At 39.8% G+C, this 22338-nt stretch overlaps 2 protein-coding genes across 2 annotated transcripts; both read right to left on the bottom strand.

Moving 5' to 3' along the window:
- Positions 1-534: 534 nt before the first annotated feature.
- On the bottom strand, positions 535-12118 carry gaa2 (alpha glucosidase 2). Its single transcript, XM_070920683.1, has 20 exons — positions 12022-12118; positions 10766-11341; positions 9890-10035; positions 9557-9722; positions 9085-9181; positions 8334-8453; positions 7755-7873; positions 7527-7658; positions 7329-7439; positions 7084-7197; positions 6891-6975; positions 6665-6782; positions 6359-6492; positions 5360-5511; positions 5033-5181; positions 4798-4939; positions 4574-4672; positions 4201-4365; positions 3104-3250; positions 535-2135 (listed from the first exon to the last, which is right to left on the bottom strand). The coding sequence occupies exons 1-20, from the start codon at positions 12112-12114 to the stop codon at positions 2073-2075; spliced, it is 2928 nt and encodes a 975-aa protein (XP_070776784.1). The 5' UTR covers positions 12115-12118; the 3' UTR covers positions 535-2072.
- Positions 12119-13834: 1716 nt separating this feature from the next.
- LOC139297921 (zinc finger protein 271-like) lies at positions 13835-21095 on the bottom strand. The gene is made up of 6 exons (XM_070920734.1): positions 20993-21095; positions 19039-19172; positions 16940-17892; positions 16613-16796; positions 16390-16518; positions 13835-15396 (listed from the first exon to the last, which is right to left on the bottom strand). Exons 2-6 carry the CDS (start codon positions 19154-19156, stop codon positions 14711-14713), a joined length of 2070 nt encoding a protein of 689 aa, XP_070776835.1. The 5' UTR covers positions 19157-19172; positions 20993-21095; the 3' UTR covers positions 13835-14710.
- Between the last annotated feature and the right edge of the window lie 1243 nt (positions 21096-22338).

The raw sequence follows: 22338 nt of genomic DNA, 5'->3' as shown, positions 1-22338 counted from the left end.
TATAAAATATCGGATATAAGTTTGTTAATTTGAGCCAACACACGCCAGGATTTGAACCTTGTTAATGGCTCCAACAATAACTGTCGTTCAAAAAAAAAAAAAGCATTAACCACTTGCCATTTCTTAGTCTACAAAGGTTGTAATTCACTCTGGAACAATTGGTATTATTTCAATCGTAAAACTGTCTAAATACTTCGTGACTTGGTTACTTGAGTACTTTAGTTGTGGATTAGCTACCTTGTTCAAGGATGCTTTGATCAGAGTTGTGAAGACAAGAGAGAGAATTTGTTGTTCACATTTCTTTCAAAAGGTTTCTACTTTGTAGTTCAAACACATTTTTGCAGCCTTTGGGGAAACAACAGTACTCTGTTAGGAGGAATGATATCAACACTCATCACAGCATTGAGAAATTGTGTCCTCTAGTGGCACGTGTGCTTCAGCACTTCAGATTCAAATCCAAATGAAGGCTAGATCCAAATAAAATGTATTAAAATAAAATCTACAAAATTATACATTTGTAATGGAAAAACAAGAAACGGTGAATTATCTTTTATTTGACTCTTTAAAGGTGATGATACACTGGAGTCAAGACATCCGTTTGGGAATCACCAAATGTCCTTTTCTTTACTTGTTGCTCCCCCAAAAGACGTTTATCATAAAATAGAAAAAAGATCCAGCAGAACTCCAGCAGTTTTCATTTTGTTCGTATAATTAAATTTGAGCAATTACACAAAAATGTAAACACAAGAATTGATCATAAAATACTGCATATAATTAGTCACAATTTCAGTTACCTTAACACAAGTGACAGTAAAATATATTCTGCATCGTTGTCTTTACATGCTTAAAAATATTTTGGGGTGCACATGCACTGATAAATGATGAATTACTTTACAGCTGCTTCAAAAAGGTGCAAGCTTTTCACAGTTGGCGTTCTGTGAAAAATACTATATATTCAAATGAGATTTTCACAGCATCAAGGTCAAATTTAAGCAGAATGAACTTTGCTAATCTTGAACATTCAACCAGCTCATGAAATGTATCTGGCTTCAGGTTTTAGTTGCATTCTGCCATCAGAGGCGTCAGAAAAGCAGAGAAACTTCACAGTAAAATGATTGCAGAACACTTATGGCTGGTCTAGTATACTGTAGTTACGCAGTTAAAGTAATCATCGTGCATCAACGGCTTACAATATAAAGCTGAACAAAGGATCATCTGGAACAAACCCAGAGATGCTCAAAAACACACAAACAGGAATCATAAGGCACCTGTATCTACATTTACAATACCGCTTTACTAATTAGTGCAAAAATAAGCTGTAAACAGCATTCAAGCACATACAATATTTTACATCATGAACTATATTCAGACTCTTCCAAACTCATATTTTTAGGAAGATAGATCATCCTCTCTTTCACTTATTGCACATAATCTTTCTGCTGATGAGAATTCAAAGAATGCAGATTTGATCTACGAACTGAACTAAAGATAAAACTAAGAAAGGTACCAAGGCCAAGCGAAGCTGTTTGTTTAAATCAGGTGACAGATCAGCTATAAGTTACCAAACATTAAATGTTCCACACAGATATTTAAAGCAGTGTCCAGACTACTACAGGTCAGTGATTGTGTATTGTTGTTTCAGCAGCCTTCATGTGTGTTTCTGTCCATTTTTTGAACGTCGCACTGTAAATATGATTAACACAAACTTGATCTCGCTCGCGCCAGAGGAACTACGTTTCGTCTTATCTGTTTATCCTTTGCTGTGTCTCTGTACTCTGGCACATTAGATATGAAAGGAAACAATGACTATGAGGTTAAAGTGCTGACTCTCACCTTTAATTTGAGGGGGTTTTGCCACCACATCAGATGAAAAGTGTGGATTTGCAGCACTTTTTTAAGCAGAGATCCTTAAGGTAAAAAGGTCTTCAAATACTTTAACCTCGAATGTGAACAGAGCCAAAACACTAAAACACATCACTGTCCTAATACTTACAGACTGCACTGTGTGCCAGCTTTGACAGCCCACAACAAATAAAACCAACGACTGAAGAACGTCCGATTCATCTGATTCATTACATCCAGCTGATGGTGAAGTTCTGGCTGAGGTTGAGACCAAGATCTGCAACTGTTAACACCTGCAGAGAGAGGCAAGAAAACACATCATGTCAGCATGAAGAACATCATCAACAACAAGCCTACTCCATAACACAGGCTAACCTTACAACAACACAACTCATATACGGCAGCAGAGGTATCAAGAGACACTTTAATACCTTCAAGTAATATAATTTTATTCGGTGGATTCGGCACTCTGTATTAAAACTCCAACCAAGGCCATTGCTGTTCTACAGTGGTGGAAAGTAACTAAGTACATTTAGCCAAGTACTGTACTTCAGTACAATTTTGAAGTACTTGTACTTTACGTTTTGTATTTCTATTTTATGCTTCTTTATACTTCACTCTATTCCAGAGAGAAATACTTCTATTTTACAGCTATAGTTACTTTTCAGATTAAGATTTTACATTGCTTTAGATTTAGGTATCAAGAAACATATAAAGCAGTTAGAACCCACAACAACATCTAAGTACAGCTTACATGTTAAAGTGTGAATAATAATGATCCAGTAATATACCAACACAGTCTTTTACTTCATTCTTTAAGTACACTTTCCTTCTGTACTTTCACTTAAGCACAATTTTGAATGCAGGACTTTTACTTGTCATGGCGTTTTCTATAGTCTGGTATTGCTACTTTTACTTAAGTAAATAATATTAATACTTTATCAACCATTGCTGACGCATAAATGTGAAATAAACAACAGTACAGCTAAACAATGACAGCTCGGGACAAAAGTGATTCCCTCCAGGAAGTGACACTAACAATATCTGCTGAATCTTATGTTTAACTAGATGCTGAAGATCTTCTGCATGTCTCTGGTTGTTGTGGTGCACGAGATCTGTCACCAGTTTACCACTTTACTTTAGTTGCTAAATCCACCAATGCCAACTACATTAAGCCCAAGTTACATCAAGCACAACAATATTAACAACAGTAAATCCAACTTTCTGTGTTTGTCCGTTCACCCCTGACCCCTAACTTCACCTGGTTGATTCTGTAGGTGAACGCTGCATCTTGGGAGTTCACCAGCACTCTGCTCGGCTTCTGCTTTACACCGTAGAAGGAGGCAGTCTCCACGGTGATGAACGTCGCCTCCACGTTGCTATGGAGAACCTGTGATGTCATCACGTTCTACAAAATTAACAGATGGATGAGTATCAGTCATACTGCGACATATACTTTCATGAATATTGCTTCAAAACAAGAAATTAAAGCCAATCAATATTTTTCATATCAAAATGAGTCAAATGACTATGTGTAAAGCGAAAGGGGTCGCTCATGATCAACCGAAAGAGTTATCACAACTCTGCAGTTCACCTCAGCTCTGTGGAGCATTTTAGCATCTCTCAACTCATCGTTTTGGTTTTACACCCCACGTTACTGTTTTGGTTCACTCTCACCACTGATAAACCCACAGTATGCTCCCTAGACAAAGTTAGCAACTAGCAAAGCAATAAGCTGCTAAAGGGATATTATTAATATTACTAATAGGCAGCTACTTGGAAGATGATGGTACGTCTGTTTTGTTTAAAGCTTGTTCCGCTGCACACTAAGTGGCCAAGAATAAATAAATGAATACTGGTTTACACTCCTTCCCTGTCTTGTATGTCAAGTCTCTATCTGCTGTTGGCCAAATATACATGATGTGCTTGATATGACATTATTAGCAGTGTGGCAAAAATGCTGTTTGAAAGATGAAAGATTAATTTCAACATCAAGAGCAAATGTCAGAACCTAAAAGCTTCTCTGTAGTCATGCCATTTTCTAAATAAAGAAGCACACACACTCGGCATTAGCTCCACTGTAGGGAAGGATGAGACCTCAGCCTCAGCAGACCAGGACGCGCTGCTGCTACAAGGTATGTTGTGATTAAATGAGATCATCATCTACATACGCAACCTTGAGCTGAATCACACAAGCTCAGACAAAGTTTTTGAAGGTTTTCAATAGGCCTTCTGAGAAATGTGGGTTATCACAAATTGGATCAGACAATGCAGGCTGGAATGAGCCAGTGGCAGATAGCGTAGTGAGGGTGGATTTTTTTTTTTTCTTTTAATGCAAAACTAGTTGAGTGTGAGAACCTGAGCGACACTGAAGATGATGTAGGAGTACTGGTTGTTCTCGTAGGTGTCGATGCTCTCTCCATCATCCCAGAACAGATCTCCGCTGGCTGAACCATCGTCAGAGAGAGCTGAGACCAGATGGAGAGGCTGACCGCTGCTTACCCACAAGGTCAGGTTAGGTGCCTGTACGCAAACATGGAGAGAGAAAACCAACTACGGCATTAGAAACTACTGTGCTGAGTGTTTCAGATTCACACAAAAATATTCGTTTATCCCTAGAAACCTCATTCATGATCAATATTGTTTTTTAGGCTTAAAGGTCAGGGGGTCAGGATTAGAATCATTCAGAAAAAACAACAACAATGTAAATTGAACCAAGAATCATATCTACCTGTGTCGGCATAACAGAGCCCTCTCGCAAATGCAGGTTGATCTTATCTAGAGGTGCATGGAGTCGAAGTTCTTCCCCCTTACTGTGCAGCGAGTCACCCTGGGAAGAAGAAGACCACATGTGGCCAGAGACTGTAAGTATACTGTTCACACCATTTTGTTCCCCACTCATACAACACCGTATACTACTAGGCTTAATGTTGATAGTGGGAGCGTGGGTCTTACCGTGTAATAATCATACCACAGACCCTCTGGGAAGTAACCGTCCACATAGTCGACTCCAGGATCCAATACTGGTGTCACCAATAAACTCTTCCCCCACAGGAACTGTTTGTCAATCCCATAGGTTCTCACATCCTTTGGGAACCTTTGGGATACATACAGTAAGGCAAAGATCCTCCCAGTCCAGCCAAAATAATGAATCGAATTAGGTCGGGCTAAATCAAATAGCATTACTTACTCAAACATTATCGGCCGTGCAACAGTGTGTCCGTGTACATGTGCATGATGGAAGAGAGTGTAGAGGACAGGGAAGAGGGAATAACGCAGCAGAAGAGCCTGCTTCATGGCTGTACGAGCCAGAGGGCTGAAAGCTGTTGGGTCTTGAGGCTGTAAATTATACAAATCAAACAGTTAAAAAAAAAAGTACAATTTCTAAAAAGGAGAGAAGGACAGACTACAGCAATCTAAATATGGTAGAATCAGAATCAGAGGAATGTCCCTCTGTGCTGTGGTACTTCAGTTTGTTCTTTGTGGTGACGTTGGAGCAGCGATGTTAAGATCTTACCTTCATGTCGATGGCGTTGTGGTTACGTGTGAAGGGATAGAAAGCTCCCAGCTGCGTCCAGCGGACACAGAGTTCCTCCTGCGGCTCCTCACTAAAGCCACAGATATCTGCTCCCACCAACGGGATGCCCAGAAGGTTAAAGGTCAAGATACCTGAAGGAGACAAAAGAGAGGTGGGCAACATCAGGAGGACATGGAAAGTAAAAAAAACTTGAGAACCACTGTTAAACTGTTAAATAGATGAATTCTAGGAAATCTAAAAATAATACATCAGCTTGTGTGTTACTGGTCCTTGTCATTATACTGTAGTTGACAGAATAATTACAGAGTAGTGTGTGCAATAAAATGTGTGCAACTAACTACCACATGAAACCACAAAGCACAACCTTAAAATTAGCAGTTTTACAACAACATAAATGTGTCATAAAATCCTGTAAATATATTCCAAATTGCTGACTAGCATTTGTTGACAGACATGGCAATAATATGGCTTTAATTACTTAAAGGTGCATTAATTTATTTTGGCCACTTGGGGGCAAACAACACAACAAGCTGACACATAATCAGCTCGTAAAGTTGTTATTGCTAACATGTTAGCCGACAATTGTTTGTTTACACACCAACAGAGACACGGAGCAACATTAGCATTCATTTGGAGTCGTGTTAAAAAAACTCTGTTTTGACCTCCTCAACTTCTGAGAAAAATATCTGACTCTGACTGAAAATGATAAATGGAGCTTCAGGAAAAATACACTTTGAAGTTGTGGCGCTGGGGATGAAGTAGCCCTTTTGCTGATTTAGGTCAAACCAGTTTTATAGAGCAAGAGATCAAGTTTATATATATTTTACATATAAATAAAGATATATTTTCTTTCTACAGCACCAAACTTTTGTTTTGTCTCGATATTCCTAACAAGTTGACAAAGTTTAATATTAAACATATCTGGCAATAAGTTAGTCACCTGGAAAATGTGTAATGCTTGTGTCAAAATGATCTAACCGGCTATAGAAGTGTACAGGTCTTTCCACTGGCTCCTGTTGTCTCCCAGCCAGTGACCAGAGTACATCCCCTGACTGGGGAAGGTGGAGCGAGAGATGACAAACGGTCTCTTTAGCACAATCCGCTTCAGAGCGCTAGACAAGAGGAGAGAGAGCACGAAAAGACAGTGGACAGGACCAAGATTTAAGGAAAGGACACAAATTGTTCATGTAACGAGTCTTTCAGTGTTCAGCATTTTATCTTTGTTGTGTGTCTATCTGTGTGTGTGTGTGTGTGTGTGTGTGTGTGTGTGTTATAGGTCTTGACCTTGCAGACGCCATAGCTTCCATAAGTCCATAGAGGCTGTGCATGTTATAGTGTATGGACTGCTTTTGCTGTGCAGTGGCACACACAGTTTTGGCTCTCAGCAAACCTCCTAGTACGCCTAAAAGGAAAAAGACACAATTTTACATTTTGACAATCATATATACTCTGTAATTGTTTACATGTTAAGTTTGTTGTGTGATGTGTGCTTGAGATCTGCATCTCCCACCGGGTGTGTAAGGAGGATTTTCCAGACTGTTTGATGGGCAGCCTTTGGTTGACCCATCCAGGAAATTTGATGGCTCATTCATGTCCTAATAAACGAATGAGGCAAAGGTCAGGGAGAACACAGATATGAAATGCAGAGAGCCGGGATAATAATCAGTCAGTTCTTCAATAGTATCTCCCATGTCTATACTTACAATCCATAATCCATCAAATGGCACCTTTTCATGGAACCTCTGAAGGTTTTCGTACCACCAGTCATGCGTTACATCATCAGAGAAATCAGGATAGGCAGTCAGACCAGGCCACACCTGGAGGATGAGATGGAGAACTTTACACCCTTCATGTTTCCTTTTAACAGCAGCGGACAGAGGGGAGAGTAGCAATTGTGTCTTGGGATAATCTTATTTGTGAAACGTCATCACAGGGTCTTGTGTCTCACCTTCCCAATAAGTGTTTTTCCTTCAGCGTCTTTAATAAAAACGCCTCTGCTCAACCCTTCATCGTACGGCCAGTATGAGCCCTCGGGCTGTGTGCTGCTGATACCTGGGTCCTGCAGGTTGAGACACAACTGTCATACAAACATGCCAAACTCAGACACAACACACACATATGAAAGCAAATGCAAAATCCTGTGTACCAGGATCATGACATAGCGCTGGTCATGAGCGTGCAGGTCCTTGACCAGGTCAGGCAGTGTGGCGAACTTTGTCGGGTCAAAGGTGAAGTCCATGAATTGGTCCATGTAGTCAATGTCATTCCACTGAACGTCCTGTTAACAAATCAACACACAAATAATTATTTTTCCCAAAAGAATGCAAAAAAACATACTGACAGACACATAAACAAACAGCTGGGTCAACTTTACCTGGGGTATCCTATTATTCCTCATGTTCTTGACAACCTCCCAGGTAGAATTGCTAGTGTTGTAACCCCAACGACAGAGATGGTAGCCTAAAGCCCAGTAGATGGGCATCGCTGGGTAGCCTGTGAAAACATGGAGGGATGAAGAGAGAGAGGAGTGAAAATAAGGTAGAAGGACATCAGTAATATTCTGTTCGTGCACGGTCAACAAATGTATTTCATTGTTTTTCTTGAGTTATTCACGAGGTGTTGTGGTTATGTGTGGTGGTGAACAATCTCTGCTTAAAAAGAGAGTAGGAGGAAGAGGAAGGCAAAGTAGCTACTTTACAGAGAGCTGTTTGTATCTATCTACCCTGGGGTATGTCTGTTTATGGTCACTTTATTCATTCAGGTAATCTGATACAAAGTCGATAGGATGGACTGAGGATTTCAGTGTGACTGAAATATGGAAATATCTCTTAAAGTGAGTAACAGTTGCAAAATGCAAGTCAACAATAATTTTATAGCATCTAAGACAGGAATATGTTACAGTCATGCAACTACTGTACACAGCATTCCCACATCCCACCAAACCCCTACTGACCTATGACTTCCACATATTGTCCAATCACTGAACCAGGATCAGGACCGAGGAAAACGTAAAAGTCAAGGATTCCACCAATAGTACGCCAGGTGAGGGCTGGGGCGGGCTGGAGGACCACATCTGGTGAAACAGAAAAAAACTACTGATGAAACATTTGTTATTTATAATAAAATCCTTCTGAGTAAACTACAATTAGGACCACTGAGATATGCACGTCTATGAAGCTAGAGAGCAAAGAAATAAAGAAAGTACATGGGATATAATGTACAGTTATGTTAATATTTTAGACTAAGCAGCTGATTTATCGCTGCTCATGAATAACAGTTCTCTTTTGTGGAGAAATAAGAACGAGGACAAAAATCTGTGTTAACATTAAAAGCTCATTTTCAACATTCTCAAGGGAAACCAATTAAATTAAACTTTGACTAAGTTTGCAAACCAATTCAACCTTTCAGTCTGCAATGGTCAGTATCTTTGTTAAGAAATACAACATTACCTCTAAATTACCTCTTTATTTAACTCTGGAAAGTTGACATTTACTGACACTGCAGTCAGGCTTCTGTGACACTGCAAAAACCACCGTTTAGGACTTCTGTTTTTATAAAATTGCTTAATCTTGTCATCCGAACAGTTGCAACACTGTTGAATCTGCTACCCTCCACCTCTGCAATCCACCAATTGTGACGCGAATGTGTATTATTGCACGTAGTGAAACCTGAAGTGGAAGTATCGGGGCGACTAGCAGACTGACCCATTGCATTGCTGTTCAGCAGGAAGAAGCCGTGTGAGTTCCCTCCGTCCTCCATTACCAAGTAAAATGGATGGACTCCATATAGATTTGTCTGTTCCTACATTGTAGAGAGGAACACAAGGATATTACGATTCAGTTTTACATTATTTGTACAAAGATGAACTGCACGTTCAATCAAGCCATCATTTTAAGTCCTGAATGTTGTTTTTATTGTCATTTTTCATACATTCTGACACGCCACAGTAGGAAAGCACAGGTGTAAATAATAGAATTAACAATGGCTCAGTTCCATTAAGTACCTGTGTTTTTCCTGCTATAACATGTCAGTTATGCCTTGACAGAGGTCTACCGTGCATACAGTCACACAGTCACACACAGTAGTAACACCTGTGCCAATCAGTTGAAAGTTAGTATCTGTGTCTGTGGTAAAAATGTTGTAACTATAAACAGAAGATTGAAAAAAAGAATTTACCATAGGAGGCACATCTCTGGCCCACATGGTGAGTGTGTTCCAGTGGACATCATGTAGAAAGGAGGAGCGGTGCTCGCCCAGGCCATAAATGAACTGACTCTGCAGGGAGGTGGAGAACTGGAGAAACTGATCCGCATAGAAGAGAGGAGCCACTGTGGTGTTGAGACTGACAGGAAAGCGTTGAAAGGTGACACAGTATTCTATTGTTAATTATTATTATAACATACAATGGGTTATTTCCACAACTGAATGTGCCTTAAGAGAGTTTCTAGTGACTCTGACCATGACCCTTTCTTTACCTCACCTCATGTTGCCTATTCAAGTCAGACTTACAGCACTGCCCCTGTAGAGCTCCTCTTCACGATGAGACCAAATGGCTGCTTTGAAAGCTCTACGATGTAGTCTGGACTTTCTGCCTTCTTGGTGGCCGTGGGAACAGAGATCGGTACCTCAAACCGTGAATTAGAAGGGTCTGTAATCTAGATGGAGAAAGATCGAAAAACAGTTTATGATCAAATTACAGAGAGAATTTGCAGTATGTATGCAATAAATACTAAATCAACTGACCTATAAAATTTATGACGGCAGTTTTACACCCACCTGGTTTAATCAAAAATATTGGCACAGATCTTGTTGGCCTATGAAACCTTAGTACAGAGTCTGCTCACATGTATAGATACGTATAGATTCCTTATTCATTCACTCCATTGAAATTCAGTGAGCAATGGCTTGTGAGCAATGGCTTGTTTGCACAGTAAAACTGTTTATGGCAAGGAACATTACATTGCTTAACAAAGCACATGATACTTAAAATATGATGCTGCATGTAACACTGGTAAACACTGACAGGTGTTCTCACGTATTTTGCCTGATTAGACGTCTGTTCTGGACTGTGTGGGTGTGTAACGACTTGAAACTGCTTGATCTGCCTTTTTCATGAAAGACCGTGGGAAAAGCACAGATGTATTTTTAAATATTAAAATTAATGATGGCTGAATTCCATTTAGATGATCCAGTTTCAGATCCATAAACAAATTACTAAATATTCTGACTCATCTCAAATATGCCTTTGATCAGTATGACTATCTATACCTTAAACAGATATCTAGATATATCTAGATAATTTGCACAGATATAAAGAGTAAAGTTTTAGTACAAAAACTGCATGGCCGTGTGAATTATCAAATATAACTGAATCAATTCACTCACCCTGACACGTAGCCGCGTGTCTGTCTCATGACGTATCTCCACCTCTAGATTGAGGATGTCTGATGGGTAGTAGGTCTTCACCTCCCTTACGAGCGTACCTCTCTGTCCCACAGTTGTGTCGTTTATTGACACAAGCGAGTAGGAAGGGAAATCCGGAGGATAGAAACACCAAGGGATACCATTTCTCCCTGATGGGCGGGTGGCAGAGGAGGAGGGAGAGGATGCAGGGATGAAGCAACAGTTCCTTGCCTCACACAACTCTCGGGTCACAACCACCGCTCTTTCAGGGTAGCAATCAAACCTCCAGGCCTCAGGGATTAAACTGCAAGCCTCACGGCGGGAAGCAGCTGCAGTGTCATTTACTCCTGTTGTTATTTCAGATACTGGTGTTAGTGCAGAGGCTGGTGGCGGAGGTCTATGTGGCTGTTGGTTGGACGGCCGGTGTAGCCAGAACATGGTGCCCAGTAGCCAGCCTCCACAGAGGAGCAGCAGCAGGCAGCCAATCACCAGAAGGCCTGTGGTTACAGAGCATGACGGCCTCCGTGGAAGCAAGGAGGCTTCCTCTGGCTCCGGCACCTTTAAAACACAACAAGTAAATCAAACAAGTAACACATTCAGAAAAGCAATCAATCAAGAGGAACCAGACAAATCCCTTTATACTGTAAAAAAAACAGCTGAGCCTTTCCAGTATGGGTAACCATCACAGCTACAAAGACAGACTTTTCCCCCCATTTAACCAGAAAAGCCTCATTGAGATTAAAAAAAAAAAAATCACATTTTCCTTAAGCCCACAGGGATGTCTTCAAATGCCTTGTTTTACCCAACCAACAGTCTAAAACCTAAAAACATCTTGTTCACTATCACATAAGTCAAAAAATAGCAACAAATCCTCACAACTGAGAAGCTGGAACTAGAAAAGTTTAGAACAAGTTTAGCACTTTTGCATGAACAATTACTTTAATGATGGATCAATTATCAAAATAGTTGCAGATTATTTCTCTGTCAATTGACCAATTGACTATTAATTCAAACTCTTAAGAAGGTCAAACTAATACTATCAAACAATAAAATAATGAGACTAACACATCGAGATTCTAAAAATATACCAAAACACTGGCATCCTGAAGAAAGAGCATTGACGTTTGTGCAGCAATGATTTAAAATCACTGAAAGAGACAAATCATTTGATTGAATCATTAACTGACTGCAGAGGGTTTGAGGCAGAGGAAGCAATATACAAAAACATATGAACTCACTGGAGCTTCTTCGTGGACAGGACGAAGCTCTTCTGACAAAACTGCACTGGAAAACTGAACATCTTCAGGGTTCAGCCGCTTGTATGACACCATCCTGATAGTGTGTGTTTGTCAAAGTGACTGACTGAGAGAAAGAAAGAGACAGCAGAGCAAAGTTCAGTACAATGGCAAATCTCATTTCCGGCTGTTTGGAGTTGATAGGAGAAGTGTGAAATATGGAGAAAGCAGAAGATGTGCATAAGACAGAAAACATGGGGAGTATAATGGGAATTATTATTTTAATAACGTAGGGACTAAGTTAGGGAGGTAACACACTCACACAACTCTAAAAATTTAGGGACACATTTAGCTGAAAAAAGTTACCATAGATGTGTAATTACACCGTCATTAATCAACTCTAGTATGTTTAACGATCACAACTCATGCTGCATCTTTAAGAGCAGCACGTTTAGTCTTCTTCTTGAGGTTACACATGTGTACATATCTTGTTTATTGCAGCTGTACTTTTAAATAAAACATAATCTTGACTTGGTGCATGTCTCAAACACAACACTCTGGCAACATCTCACGTTATTGTCATCTAAGGTTGAGGTATTACGAACGCCCACTCTGATATGAAGTGTTGTACATTTCGAACAAAGAACATAATGTTATAGCGTAGCTAACTTTAGCTAGCCCTGCATAGAAAATCACGTGAATGTCAAAGTTCACCAAGGAGACATTTGACCACTGCATTAATTTGAGTTTTTCCGACTAGCTGACTACACCCGAGGAACAATAACGAGTCGCCCGAGACTCACAGAGTGGTACGTTATTGTAGCTATGCAACGTTTATTAGCGTTAGCTAACTTTAACAGCAATGTAACTTTAGCTAACTCGAGCTGACGTTAGCTGAATAGGACATTAGCATCAGGTTGCTTACCTATATATCCTTTGAATGTTACACACACACAAAATACAGCATACAGAGCAACTTTCCCTTTAAATAAATGTTATGTTCGCTAAGTAATTCATAACGCCGATAGCGTCAACCGTCTGCATGTTGTGCGTCTGTTTATCTTCATGTTACGTTCAACATACCTCGTAATTTCGACCACTTCCGCTTGAAGCAACATGTACGTATGTCGGATACTCGATCTGGGGTCAGGAGTGTGTTTCTTCGCCAAGTTGCTGCCTCCAGGATCAGCTTTGGGTTTTGTAAAACCCATAGACTGTAAATGACCGGTTTACCTGTGGCAAATATGAGTGGATCTGTGTGCAGAGGCAGTGCAGGGTCAACAAGAGAGGTTCAGCATTAAACAATAAAGTTGTTCAGAATAATATCAGAGTGAGCTGTCTACCTGTACATGTGCTTTAAATGGTAACAGTTATTTCTATCAGATTAGAAATTAGAATATGGAACCAGTAGTTTAAAATAGTATAAAATATAAATAAGTCGTTTTCATCCTATTTTCTGGGAACATTTAGTAGACTATTTCGATAGATATTTCCTGACACCTGACAGAATTAAGCCTCACTTTAAAAAGATTGAGTGAGCAGCTCAAATTGCTCAAGAAATGTAAATTGATATTGCTCAAATTTTGGTTTAAAGGGTCTATATATATATATATATATATATATATGCAGGGTTTCATGCGAATGTGAGACAAGTGAATTCATTTCACAGATGACTTCTTCTCTGGGAGAAACTACCTCGCTTTGAGTGAACAAAGTTGACTTTATGTACATATATTCGTACCTCTCATACATTAACTCCTGCAGACAGAAATCCCCAAGCAAAATAGTCTTTAGTATTTTTACTTTTATTGTTCAGTATAACATGTCCCATACAATTAGACAGAAGCGGCACTGGGCAAAATTCACCATCTACATGGCTTCAAATTATTGCCTTTTGTATAACAGCCTTAGGATGATTCCTTTTTTCACAATGGTTACTCGGCCTTTAAGAGCTGAGTCTAAACCAGGTGAACCCGATTCATGATTTGGTTGTTGAATAACTGTTGTAGAAAACAGAGATAAAAATTAATCAACACTAAGGCAAAATGGTTTTGGCAAAAACCTGATGAATATCAAGATCCCAATGCTTCATTACTAGTTAAATTTCAGCAGCTCATACACAAAGAATGAATTCCAGTTTCACCTGATTCTTAGACTGCTCGTTAGCCATCATAACATCTGATACAAGAACATAATTACTCTTCAATCCAATTTCCACATACACAATTAGTTTGAATGACAAATACTGCATGGAAAAAAATCACAGACTTTAAATGAGTCATTTGTACGACCATAAATACTAATATGAGTGCAATATTTCGATGCAACTAACATATGTAAGAGTGATAAACGCGATAAATGACCTCTAAAATTTATCATCTACACAGCTTCCAAGATTTTATGAAAGTTGTGTTTGTAGTAAATATTTGTTTGCTCATTTTGTCTGAAATTGTGTTGTTAGTTGAACATCACCCGACATGTGTCCGTTTGTTAATTTTTCTGCGCTGTTCTGGGAGTTAAATATTTTAGCTTTAATACTTAATTGTGAACCACCACATAAAGATTTAATGACCGTCTATTCACAGAGGTAGTCCCTTACTTTCCCCTCTTTCAGTTCATGTTTTACTGCCTAAAATCTTGTCTTATAATACTACTACAGGTACATGTCTCTATGGTTTATATAAATACATTATCATTCATTTTTGTCTGTTATGCACATATTAATTGGAGAGTTATCGTCACTCTGTGATAAATCATCGTTGTTCACACTGAAAGCAGACTCCTCCTCAGTCTGAATCTCATGTTTCCGTCTGTGGAGCCTCAGGCTTTGTGAGCGGCTGAAACCTCTCCCGCAGACGTCACAGCCGTACGGCCTCTCTCCCGTGTGAAGCCTGAAATGGTTCTTGAGGCTTGAAGCTCGTGTAAAACTCTTGTCACACTCGGGACAGTCAAACTTCTCCCCAAAGTGGATTTTCTCGTGTTCCCTCAAGCGGCCGGACTGGTTGAAGCTCCTGTCGCACACAGAGCAGTGGTAGGGCCTCTCTCCGGTATGTGTGAGCCGGTGTCTGTTCATGGCCCCCGAGTGAGCGAAGCTCTTCCCGCAGTCCGGGCAGGAGAACGGTTTCTCTCCTGTGTGGACTTTCTGGTGACCTTTGAGTTGACCTTTCTGGGTGAACTGCTTCCCACACAGAGTGCATTGGTAAGGTTTCTCTCCCGAGTGAATTCGCATGTGAATCTGAAGAGCAGACATCTTGTGACAGTCTCTTCCACAGAGCCCACAGCAGTAAGAGCTCTTTGTCAGATTGTCGTTAAATCCGTCCTGCACTGGTGAGGCTGGAGGACTGTCTTTCTCACTATCAGCGACATGATCAGGATCCTCTTCAGACACTGTGGAAACATAAATGACAAGTTGAAACATGTCATTTGGTAACATTGAAGGCAAAAAACAACTGATATTAACCTTTGTGCTTGTTAATACACTGCTCACTGCTGGAATTCAACATGATATAAGATGAGATAACTCATTTGTGTAAGCATTATCGCGCAGTCAAGGAGTGAATCGCATGTGAATTTAGGTTTAACTAGTACAATAAAAGCTGCACCAAATGTCTCACCGCACTATGGACGGGCACCTGTCCCAACTTAAAAAATGTCCACAGCAGCAATATTAACTGCCTCAAAGCATAGGGCCTGACATTAGAAGAAAGTGACATGGTCAAATCACAGAAGATGCAATATTACATAGTTTGCTTATCAGTCTCTAAAGTAATTACTAACTATGATTTTGTAAATGACAAGTGAATCACTGGGAATTCTATAAAATCTATGATCATATAAAATTATAAGGAGCCTTTAGAAGAAACACAAAATCCCCACTAACCACAAGTGCAGGGTTCTCATTTTCAAACCAGTCAGTCAGAGACACCAAAGAGTCAGTTGGAGTGAACTGAAAACAGACACAGTCCACTCTATCATTTCAAAAACACCTGCTGTTTGACCAACTCAAAGGATTAACATTAGTAAGCTACAGTTAAAGAAATCTGTCAATGATAGTTGTCATCTCAACTGCCAAATCGGCTAAAAATGAGAAGCCTGCTAATGTAACCTTTAGGTGAGTAAAGCTGGGCAGACACTGGAGAGTGAAACAATGAAAGAGTGAATAAAAAGGGTGCTGTATTTTGTCTCTTGTAAAATAGCAGCTGTGGGGGAAGAGATGGGTGAGTCAAAATCAGTATCGATTAATGAGGAAAAACAATCCAGCTAGTTTAGGAAACTTTGAAACTTACTCCAGTTCTTCAATGGAACTGGGTCCCTGTCCACATCCCTAGTAAAAACTACATTTAATCTGTTTCTGTACTGTGCAGTACTTACTGTTGACAAGTTCCTCTTCTTCCTCCTTTACTGTAATCCTAATTTCTGTGTTGCTTTCCTGCTGCTGCTCTTCAGTTTCTTCTGGCATGGTGCAATCCTCACTATCAGACACCTGGTCATGAGCTTCTTCTACTGGGAAAAACAACCCATGAATATCAAAATCATCACCAAAGACTTTTATGCTCCTTTTAATATACAGTATAACAATCTCATATTTATGTACCGCACAAAGGTTCCTCTTCTTCCTCCTCTTTCACTATTACATTCATATCTGGACTGGAAGCAATGTCCTCCTGTCGTTCGTTTGGTTCTCTCAGGTTATTTTCACACTGAGCCGCTTTGTCACAGTTAAGACCCTCTGAGGAATGGGGCTTGTCTGCACTTGGCAAACTCTGACTGTCAGACACCTATAAAACGTTTAATGAGAACAAATAGAGGCAACAATGACATTAGGAGGTTGTAAAGAATATGTATATGTATAAATACAGAAGGAAATCTTCCACAAAAAAAGCACAGATTCTACTTAGAAACTGCCGTGTGTTGTCACTACCTCAGAGCTGATGTTGTCGACCAGGTCTTGCTGGGATGATTCACCGACTGCAGCTTGAACTGGGTCTGAGATGACACCTGTAACTGATCCATTCTTGTTCTGTGTACATGACCTTTTGTGGTTTCTGAGAGTTCCCGCCAGCGAGAAGTGCCTTCCACAGTCCGTGCATGTGTACGGCTTTTCTCCCGTGTGAATCCTGGTGTGCCTCCGAAGCTCTCCTGGAGCTACAAAAGACTTATCGCACTGTGTGCAGCTGTACGGTTTTTCTCCCGTGTGAGTCCGCATGTGTGTCGTCAGAGTCCACTGCTGTGCAAATGTCTTACCACAGTCGGAGCAGTGGTAGGGCGTAATGCCAGTATGGAGGCGCTCGTGTCTCACCAGTGTACCCGACAAGGCAAACCTTTTGTCACAGAAAGAGCACTGGTAGGGCCTCTCTCCAGTGTGAGTCCGCTGATGATCTCTCAGCTCAGCTGCTGAGTTACAGCTCTTGTCACAGTCCGAACACGGAAACTTCTTCCTAGTGAAGCCCGCAACAACCTCAGAGTGCATCGCCTCTAAGTGAGTTTTCAGATGCCAGTGTCGGGAAAAGCTCTTCAGACAGATGGAACAGTGATACGGCCTCTCGCCAGTGTGAGTCCGCCGGTGCAGTCTGAGCTCACCCTGGCTGGCAAATCTTTTCTCACAGAAAGTGCACGGGAATGGCTTTTCCCCAGTATGGACCCTTTCATGGATCATGAGCAGCCCCTTTTCTGGAAATCTCTTCTCACACATCGAGCAGGGGAAAGGCCTCTCTCCTGAGTGAGTGCGTAGGTGGCGCTGAAGTTTAGAGGCGTAAGGGAAGTCTTTCCCACACACTGAGCAGCTGTGTAGAGACGGTGGTTTTTCATTCTCGCTTTGATCAAATGTCTTGGAGGGAGGCTCTGCAGGTACGATGCCAGGGATAGCACTCTCTCCTGCGAGTACACAAAGATGAGAAAGCATTTTATTAAGGGAAACAAAAAGGTGGAAGGAACATTTTCAAAACCAACAGTGATGCTGATGGTGGTCAGACATGTAGTACTATATACTATAGGTCAGTACGAAAATGCTTTTCTGCAATAGAACATTCAGTCTGAAGTTGTTCTTTTATAAGAATCAATGCATCATTCTCAGTCATAGAGTTATCTCACAAGTATATCGGTATGAAATTGAAAATTTTAAAGAATTGAAAGAAAAAAGACTATTTGCATTGAGACTTGGTATCAGCAAATACTTTAATTACGGTATCAGAATCTGGTTGGGAGAGAAAGTGGGATCACTGTATCTCTACTCTGACATGGTGCATTCACATCATAATCTACGACAGACCAGTCAGGCTTTGCTGGGAATGCATAAAGGTGGCACTGGATGTTTATGCTGACTTTGTATAATAATTTCATATGATAAATACTTAGCTCAGAGTAAATGTCATGTTTGTTTTTAAAAACTTACCAAAACACGTTCATTTACCATTTAGAAAATTAAACCGTGACTGTCAAACTTTTGGCAAGTAGTGCATGAAGTAACTGCGGATATTCTTTCATCCATGACTGACATTAGACCTCCACAGTAGATACGTGTACCTCTGAAGTAAAATTAGCATGCTGTATTTGTTTGTCAGTCAGTTGATGTTGCCAAAGTTATAGGCTGCTGTATTAAGGTCATTACTAATGTTGCCTTAAGTCTTTAAAGCTAGGTTCTGTGTTAATTCCCCAAATTTTTATTAGTATGTACTGGCAATTGAATCCAGATGTTACCGGGGTTGAAAAGCAAAATGGAAATATGTGTATTCTAATGCAAAAAAATGGCCCCGCAATAAATATTACCTCAGTTAAAATGTTCAGTTTTCAAATCACTACTTCAGTTGCGTTGAATCAATCAAGTTTTTGAGCCTGTACTTTGTTGTGATGAATTCTACAGCAGTTCTAATCTATTGGCAATGTCATTTATATATACAGAGCACTACCACAAACTCAAAATATTGTTATATACTGTTATATTGGATTTCATTACAATGTACAGGCAGCTCCATCTTTCATGTCACTCGGTTTATACTTTGCTGTTACAATATATTTGCTCACTGAGATCTGAGAAATCCACTTCCTCTCCATCAGAGTTGATCAGGCCTCCAATTTCTTGCTGGTCTTCCTCAGCGAGGATCACAGCGGGTCCAAAGTCCTCTGGGTTTTCAGAGCCCATCTCTCAAATATACAACCTTGTAGAGGTGAACAAAATCAAGAGTCAGTAAACAGACATTAAAATAAGAATTTATATATAGCAAAACACGGTCAAAAGCTTCACAGCTGTGGATGAAAACCACTGCTGTTGCTGACTCTTTGGATTTATATGGGTAAATTATAGGATTAACACTAATCTAACATTGGCTGTGCTTGAAATAATGATAATTAATTTAAAGAGGTCCTCCAGTCTCGCATTTATGTGGTACAATAAGAAATAATCACTATGTGTTAGTAGTACCAACTACTACGAAGTTCATTTAACAGTTCTGGGCCCATATTCATCAAGTGTCTCTGCCCCAGGCAACAATTTCATACACTAAAGACTACAATTTTGTGCTAAAAGGGCTGTGGTCTCATAAACACCAGTCCAGCTTGTAGATGGAAAGTGATTTTAATCAAACCAACTGAATCAATTCAGTCTAAATGTTCTAGATTTTGTTTCATTGCTCCTGAAGGAAATGTCTGAGGCTAATTACAAAATAGCAAATCACTGTAAAGATAAGCAAAGATAAAGACTTCAATAAAAAGGGTCCAATCACACTTCTGCACAAAGTGACCCAACTTACTTAGTCAAGAGTCAAAGTGATGTGTCATTTGCCACGTTTACATGCATACAGTATGTTACACGATGATGTATGTGTCAATAACAGACCTAGTACAGATTTCAAATGTTACAAACATAAACCAAAACTGTCTTGATCGACAAATATGACTCAGAATGCAGTTCAACTTTCCTTTATTTGTTAATATATCCGAGATATCATGTTCAGGGTTCTTGTAATTAGGATTAAAAGCTTATCACAACTATTTGGTGACGTGGATGAATTATACTTTTGTTTCATGATGGGCCACACAATAATCATATGTAGGTATGCTTTATCTCATAGTGCTGTGATCAGTTATGAAAAGAATCCCCGAGGATTCATTCAGTGACTGTGGCTGTCTTTTTTATTCCATTCTGAAAATCAGCTTTAGATTTTCAGCCTCCAGCACCGGATCTCAATGGGGGAAGTATTCATACACAACAGTGCCTCCACCCTGGAAGACATCCATTGTCCTGCTCAAGGACACTTCAGCAGGGCGAATGCTTTGTTGTGATGGGGGCTAGAACCTGGCAGGGCCTGATGGACAGTCTACCTTATAGAAGGAGTTTTCCTTATAATGTTGTTGTTTAGCGAATAAGCTGGCTGTTGAACTGTTTTATAGTGTATATTGTCAAAATGATCTACTGTGTGATCTGAATGTCAAGAGGAGCCCTCGGGGAAACCTCTAATTATGCATCTGCACTGAGTAGCCCAGTTAGCTGAGTAGCATTAGCTTGGTGGGACTCATTTTTGCTCCATCCATTGAGGTCTCACATTAACTGCAATTTAAGTTAGACAGCAACCTAATTGACTAACCTGTTGGTATCTACGGTGCCATAATATCCATTACATCGGGAGCAAACGCACCCTGCAGAACAGACACCAGTATTTGACCTCTCAATGAGATGTCTGAGTCGTGACGCGGCGGCGGTGACCAGCGCTTTGGTCAACGACCACCTCTGTCTTAGAGAAAACTGTTATTAGCCAGCTAGCTACACTAGCTTTTCTGATCTTAGCAATTAGCTAACAATTAGCCCCCTAAGCTACAGCCGCTAATCAACAACAACACGTAACAGCTCCAAATAGATTCACCATCGAGTCTAACGTAAAATAATAAGTTATTTCTGCTGCAAATGTCACCTCCGCTCGTGTAACACTCGCTAACTTAGCTAGCTAACGTTTGACAACAGACAATAGACATTTTGACCAACCTCAGCATAGATTTTTCCCTCAGGTAAAAAAAGTAGTCGCTCGACAGAAGTTTATTGAAACGACTTGGCAATTTCTCTACTTCTCTCTCATTGTCATGCTCAATATGTTCAAACAGGGTGTCAAATGAATGCCCACTAACTAATTAGTTGAGTTAAAATAAGCGTTTGGATCTGATGGTAACCTTTCTAGCTTTAGCTGCTAGCCACTCACAGTAGCGTCGGAACTTCCGGTTGGCTTTTAAAATCACAATAAAAGCCCCCACTAATATAACTTTACATCTTAGTCTTGTTTTCTATAGCTTTTTGAAAATATCACACAAAATAACGCTCACATAAATTAAAACAATCAACAATCGCTCGTCTTAGACGGGAATAACGTGTATAATGTCACATCAGCTAATTCAGCTGTATTATACCTAAGGCTTATTATCAAAAAAAAAAAAAAAGTAATAACTAGTGTGTGTTTAGATATTATTGCATTATTATTATTGTGTGTACCTGAACGAATACCGTTGCAGTTTGAATAAAAGCCAACCCTGACAACAACATACTCTTCGTCAAAAACAGTAAAAGCAGGAAACTTCCAAACGTTTTATTTTTTGCCTCCCTCTGAAGGTTTTCTAGACATGTTGGACTGGTAAGTTAAGGGGATACCTCAGGATCTGCTGCTCAGTTTACTGAGACTCAGAACCTGATACGATACTGGGCAGTGGTGGATGTATGGATGGATAATGTTCAAAGACTAAATTCCAAACAACAGGCACAGCAGACACTTTAAGTTGTCAAATACAGCTGTAACTAAGGGCATTGTTATCTGCTGCTTTGTGTTACAGTGATTGCTGGAACAGAGCCATAAAAAACATCTGTGCTTTTCCTGCTGTAAACAATGCAAAATGTCTTCTATAAAGAAACAAGAGTGCTCTGATGTTCACAATGCTTTTAACATGATGAAAAAGAAGACATCAAGTTCATGTTCGTGATAATGTTATATTCAATAAAACTCTCCCTTTGTTGTTACTGTAATTTGCCCACCTTTTGGACAAAAAAATAGCCATGTGAAATATATATATTTTTTGCTTCCAAATAGGGGTATGACAGAAAAAGTTTAAGAATGATAATTTGGATACAAAACTAAATTCAAATTACACTATTATCCTGTCGGTTATGGTGATAGCTTTAAGCAACTTTTAGTTATGTATTAAGATACAAAAAGTTTTGACTAAAATAACAAACATATATATATATATCCAAGTACAAGCTTTTGTTTTTGTTTAGTTATTTTGCCAAGAACGCAGTAAAAGCTTTTTCCTTTGTAACGCACCAATTTATACTGTCATCTGTGGAGT

Source organism: Enoplosus armatus, chromosome 2, assembly GCF_043641665.1.
Source record: "Enoplosus armatus isolate fEnoArm2 chromosome 2, fEnoArm2.hap1, whole genome shotgun sequence".
Taxonomy (NCBI): Eukaryota; Metazoa; Chordata; class Actinopteri; order Centrarchiformes; family Enoplosidae; genus Enoplosus; species Enoplosus armatus.
The sequence above is the reverse complement of the archived record's forward strand: the minus strand, read 5'-3'. Positions and strand labels throughout refer to the sequence as shown.

Coding starts and splice junctions, on each gene's coding strand:
- gaa2 (XM_070920683.1), bottom strand. CDS start 12,114: ATGGTGTCATACAAGCGGCTGAACCCTGAAGATGTTCAGTTTTCCAGT. Junction 7,874..8,333: donor ACAATATGTGGAAGTCATAG/GTCAGTAGGGGT, acceptor ATGTTTTCACAG/GCTACCCAGCGATGCCCATC. Junction 4,366..4,573: donor GCTCTGTTATGCCGACACAG/GTAGATATGATT, acceptor GTTTGCGTACAG/GCACCTAACCTGACCTTGTG.
- LOC139297921 (XM_070920734.1), bottom strand. CDS start 19,156: ATGGGCTCTGAAAACCCAGAGGACTTTGGACCCGCTGTGATCCTCGCT. Junction 16,519..16,612: donor AGAAGAGGAACCTTTGTGCG/GTACATAAATAT, acceptor TTTTCCCAGTAG/AAGAAGCTCATGACCAGGTG. Junction 15,397..16,389: donor AGAAGAGGAACTTGTCAACA/GTAAGTACTGCA, acceptor CAGTGTCTGAAG/AGGATCCTGATCATGTCGCT.